The sequence below is a fragment of the Schistocerca serialis genome, chromosome 7 (assembly GCF_023864345.2).
Source record: "Schistocerca serialis cubense isolate TAMUIC-IGC-003099 chromosome 7, iqSchSeri2.2, whole genome shotgun sequence".
Taxonomy (NCBI): Eukaryota; Metazoa; Arthropoda; class Insecta; order Orthoptera; family Acrididae; genus Schistocerca; species Schistocerca serialis.
Window position 1 is genome coordinate 272,649,984 of NC_064644.1, and position 6,000 is coordinate 272,655,983.

The 6,000-nt window shown below is 33.5% G+C and overlaps 1 protein-coding gene across 1 annotated transcript in view; it reads left to right on the top strand.

The window, feature by feature from the left end:
• The window catches only part of LOC126412861 (zinc finger protein 354B-like), a 147,880-nt gene extending 142,569 nt beyond the window's left edge, over positions 1 to 5,311 (top strand). Inside the window, exon 9 of the mRNA XM_050082727.1 lies at positions 479 to 5,311. Coding sequence (XP_049938684.1) covers positions 479 to 751 — 273 coding nt within the window. The 3' untranslated portion in view covers positions 752 to 5,311. The remainder of the gene's footprint in view (positions 1 to 478) is intronic.
• Positions 5,312 to 6,000: the final 689 nt, after the last annotated feature.

The window sequence follows — 6,000 nt, forward strand, 5'->3', positions numbered from 1 at the left end:
AAGTTTACCTCACTCTTGTCAGTTATGGTAACTTACTTTACCTTTAAATTGGGCTGCAAATGCCAGTTCCACCTAAAAGTGTGTAATTTAATGGATAAAGTTTATCATCACTTTGAAAGAGTAACTCTTTTAAGGACTGGTTGATTACAGCAATCTGTGCAACCAAATTTGAGTTGCAATCCTCACCTTTTGTATTACTTCTCTTTTTAATAAATTCACCTCATCTTAGTGCAGTTCTCCTACCATAAGTAACAGGAAGACATTATCTCAGGTACATTGTGTTCGTTTTCTTCTTTTAGACAGTTTGTGTCAGTTATTTCTGTTTGATAGTCTTACTTGTTTTTGTATTTTCCTCTCCCATCTGTGTTTTATTCAGTCTTGTCATAGCAAGTTGCAGTTTGTACAGTTTCTTTAATAGCACAGTTTATTCACTTGGCTTTTAGTTTATAAAATTTAGTATTTTTGCTTTATCTCCTAGGTTGAAGAAGCAGAAGTAGTTAGTGGCTTGAGCCACACAGTTTCTGTGGAACATCAAACAGCCACACAGCAGTCACTGAGCACAGTTGCTGAAATATCCGTGCAGGATGCTGCTCCTCCAGATAGCCTTTTGCCGGAAGAAACAGGTGGCTCAGGTTTGCGGCACAGTGCACTGGGCGCTGCTGCTGAGGAAGTTCTTTACCACACCAGGGACACACTGGATGCTGTCCGCGATTCGAGCACACTTTATGTTTGGCCGATCTATATGAGTTAGCACAACCACTTAGCATTCAGGCTGGTGCCTACTCGCTGATAATTGACTGATTTGATTGTGATTGCCCGGTGTAACAGAGAAGACTTAATTAGAATGACACGGGTTTTGTACAAAGCTGTCGAACTCAGGTGGTTGAATGGGATTCAATTTGTCTGTATTTCCATGTCTGGGCTTCTGTGCTGTGTTGTGTTGTGAATGAGAAACAGTATTTTGTACTGCAAGACTGGAATATCATTTAAATAATATTTATATAAATTGCATCTATGACTGTTCCCAGACAGATTGTACCTGTTTGGGAGTTCTGAATGGCATTGCTGGAGATAACCCAGCATTCTCAGATATTACTAGCTTGAGATATTTTTTCTGGTCTGAATTGTCAGTACTATTCTCACCATGGTTGTAATTGGGATGTACAGTAGAGAGTTCTGGAAGAGATTTTCAGTACTTGTTAATGTGCAGATTGCTGGTTTCTGCTGTATTACATTTAGAGGGATGTGGAGAAGCAAGGTGCGAGATATGCGGACTGGATTTGGAAGTGATGAAATGGAAGTCTTCCTTAAGTAGCTTATGACTGTTAAGATGTTGAATGCTTGTGGCATTTGTGCTGTGTACCACTAATTGTTTGCTTGTGCTAATGAGGATTGAATCATTGTTTGTTAATTGTGTATATGTTTTTATACTGTGTATCTTTGGTATTCTAGAGTTCTGAAATAACTGATCATTGTATGGAATTGAAAATCCAGTAAGTAATACTCAGCAGCTATTGGGATACATTTTAGGATTAAGCACAAAGCAAGTTCTAAGGTTTCACTATTTTTTTAAGAACCTTTACATATACTTACATCTGTATCAAAATTGAAGCATTCCACTGCAAATTTTATGTAATATAATAATGATTGTGTATGTTTGTACTGTGTATGAATTTTGTTGTGAGCCTGCAGGTTCAGCTACAAGAATGTGTGCTGATACTATATTAAAGAGTTGAATTACGTACTAAAGCGAGAAAATATTTTTCTGCTTATGTCTTAGGTATTGTGATTATTTATCTGTACCTACATTGAGACTGAAATAATAGTTTTAATTATTTAGTTTTGAGTGCTTTTGTCCATTTTTCAGAATGAAGAGATTGTAGCTATGTTATATAATATTTTTCAGTAGTAATCTCTTCTGCATCCCTTTTTGGACAGATTGCCTTAAGACATTGCTGTGTTTTATAAATGGAAGCAGTAGATGCACATATGAATGGATCCAGAAAATAAGTCTTTAATTTTATTGTTATCTTAACATGAGAAATAGGGAATGATTGTGTGATAATTGGTGCAGATTGTTGTAAAATTATTGTGTGACCAGACATTCTGCATAGACATTTATTTTTCTTAAATATCTTTTACATATTTGTTCTAGATGTTGTGTCATTACATTTCTACCTTTATCTGATTGCAGAATGCATCTTATGTACACTGTTTCTCCCTGTCACTGCGTCTTAAGAATTTACAGATATTTAATGCTAGAACTATTCTTATCTCTATGATTCAATTCAGTCTTCTTCTTTATCACCTATATGCTACTTTTAGTTTTAATGAATAGGAAATGTGGAATGATATATAGTAGTTTATGCAAACTATTTCATAGACTTTAGCAGATACTGTTCATTCTTTTCGTGGCTGTACATTTTGGTTTGTGACTACAGGTGCAAAATCAGAGGATAATTTATTGGGAATATTGAAAATAGAATTAAAAAGAATTGTATTTCATTATGATTTTGTGAGATATGTTGTGAGAATACTTTATCACAAGTATTCTTAATCTATTACTTGAATTTTATACAATGCACTGATGTGAGTTCCTCACTTATATTTCTGTTTGGTGGTACACTTGATTTGTGTGTGTGTGTGTGTGTGTGTGTGTGTGTGTGTGTGTGTGTGTGTGTGTGTGAAGCGTGTAGTATGTAATAATTTTATTTGCAGCTGTGTTTCATAGGCTTCAACTTAATTAACTACAGTGTCTTGCCACTGCTGCTGTCTTTGCAGCTGCTATCTCCTCTGTTTATTCTACTGTCCATCTGCTTTTGATGTTCACTGAATCCAATAGTTTCAATAGAATTCATTTAAAAGTTGAAAATATAATGACTGGATTTACTTCATATCCCCTGCAAGAATAACATTTCGTTTAAATGTAAAATAATTATGCTCCTTGTATAATATATTTAGTCATTCCAGGTAATTTATTGAATAATAAATGCAGATGGGGATTTTAATATCTTTTGAACACGAACGTAGTTTTTAAAGCCTTCAAGCTACTGTACCAAAGACATGATTATTTTTATAATGTTTTCTATGGTTTTATCATGTCAGTATTTTAAAGAATTGTACTTGAAGGTATCATGGTGCTAATGAAGAGGTTTGTCTTTTAGAACAGCATTTGCCAGATTAGTTTCGTGTATGGAACATTTGCCGTTTAAAAGAGGACAAATAATTTGCCATGGATTTGTGAGGGCATCAGGTATGTTTTTCAGTGGAGCAAGCAGCATTTATTACAGTTGTCATCCTTAATTATAAGGTTAGCAGCTGTATTAGATTTTTTAGACCCCCTTGTGCTCTCTCTCTCTCTCTCTCTCTCTCTCTCTCTCTCTCTCTCTCTGTGTGTGTGTGTGTGTGTGTGTGTGTGTGTGTGTGTGTGTGTGTGTGTGTAAGGTGGCCTAAAACAACTATAAACTGTATCTAAATTATAATAATACTTTTAACATTTTTTTGTGTATTTTGGTACTTGCAGTTCACTCAATAAACCACCTCTCATTCATTTATTGTATTGGCTTGGATTTGCATGAGAAGGACCTTCATTTTCACATCTTATGTTCGTTCATCATCTGAGTGTGTCATGAACATGTATGATTAGTGAAAAATTTATCTGTGTCCAGGTCTGAATGGTTGTTTCTCTATTTTTTGTCTGCTTTGTGGAAGTTATTTTCTTTTAGTGACTAGTTTACAAACAGATTTCATTAGTATAATGAATGTAACTGTGAATTGTGGGATCATTAGCAGTTTGTAAAGAAAAAGTGAATTTTTCATACAGGAAATGTATGTGCAATTACTTTTCAAAATTGGTTAACTAATTTGTCTTTTATTACCAGAACAAAAATTATCTTCTGGAAGATGAACCATTAAAGTATATAAACAGCGAGCTCAAAATTGTTTTAGATTATCACGAAATTTAGCTTTCACCTATTTTAATGTCAGACAATAGGAGTAAAGTATTGCAACTTGGTATACTTACTTTCCCCGTACATCTTCAGTGATTTTCTCACACACAAATAACTAATTGTGTGTCTCCTTTTTTAATGTTTTTCTGTTGTTGGCTGACACCTTTTCTAAAATGAACATGGCCAAAAAATTGAGGTAATATTCAATGTCAGTTTCTGATTGTGTTTCATAAGAATTCAGCTTCATGAAACATTAAAAACTTGTGATATTGTCATGTATATTCATAAAATACTGCTACAGGAAGATATTCATCTCCAATATGTGGAGTGTTGGAACACTAAAACATTTTTTATTTATTGAGGGTTTCAGAAAATATTTCGAATAAATGATGCTGTTCATGACAGTTGTGTTACAGTGACAGGGAAAACAAGTCAAAGTTGTATATGAAAATATTTCTTGTCAACCCTTGTTTTATGTACTAATTTTTTGTGTATTTTTATGTTGTATATAAAATGTAACTGTACATTTCTAATTATGGTGCTTTCTATGTAAAGGGCACTTTTAGACTGATGGACAGACTGTGTAAAAATATCTGTAATATTAGGAAAGTGGTTTGTTGTGAAAAAGTACTATTACTGTGACTTAACTTTGTATCATTGTTATTTCTAATCACACAAGCATCTTAAAAAGTGTTTGCTGTATACATTGCAGTTCTATACTTATCAGAGTGGCTCCCCTGACACAGTCTGATATACATTTTTATATGTTAGCCTCATATCATAATTTTGTTTGCAGCAAGTGTTCAGACATTCTTTGTCATGAATGCATTACTAATTGATGTCAACAGCGTATGCTTTGTTGCCTATGTATTCAACTTGTTTCTTTTATTTCTATGGCTATGAATATATATGAGAGAGAGAGAGAGAGAGAGAGAGAGAGAGAGAGAGAGAGAGAGAGAGAGATTGAGATTGAGATTGAGATTGAGATTTTCATGATAACTGCTTTTCCTTATTCTTATTTTTGTACCAATAGATTGGTGGAAAACTGAGGAGAATTTCATTAAAAAAATTATCATCTGTGCTCTGGGGAAATGCATCAATAATCTACCAGTCAAGAAAAGAATGTCTGGGTCACTTTTAACAACTTGTCCATCAATAAGATCTCATGATTAAGGAAAATGTTAGAAGTATCTGTACCGTAGTTTGTAATTGCTTGGAAGCTGTAATAAGGTCAAATTCTGTGATGTTTTGACTCTTAAGTACAGTGCTATTTCTAAATAATCTACTCTTTACAAGAGTTTATAAAATGTTGAATATGAATTTTTGTACTGAGGAGTATATTAAATATATCTTCTGTATAAGGTGATGTATTTATTCATTTATCAAACAACAGATAGACAGACTGACTGATAGACTGTTCCTTGGGAATATAAATAATGTTGAAAGCCGCATAGAGTACAAAAGAACAAAAAAGTTAGCACTGGGAAAAAAGAAGTTGTGAACAAAAAGTTAAATTTACAAGTACACTTTGCCAAAGAAACTGCTTATTAATAATTATACAGCTACATTGTGGATTGGTGGTTTGTTTTGAAATAAGCCAAAGGTGAGCTACATTGTTTAACAGTAGAGAAAGAATGAAGTTAACAACATGACAGAGCTTCATTTCCTGTCAACACCTATGTGAAAATTGAGTGTTGTCTTTTCATTTCCTTACCAACTAGCTAGGAGAGCCCCCCAGCAGTGGGATCGACATTTTGAAACCATCTATTCAGTATTGTAGGTTAAGGTCCCAGTCATTCCACTTGGTGGGCCCTCGTTTGTGACTAATCAATGAAAAAAATTTCAGAATTTTCACATGATGCTCTACAGCTTTAAAAAAGCAATATGATACAGTTTGGTTGTGTATCATACTTATTATAGTACAAGCCTCATATTGAAGTTATAGGTTCAAAACTCATCAAGTACTTTAAAAGATTTCATTTTTAAATTTTAATTCCAGTCGTAGTCATTATTCTTATTCAATTAATTGGTTTAAATTTATTTATTTATT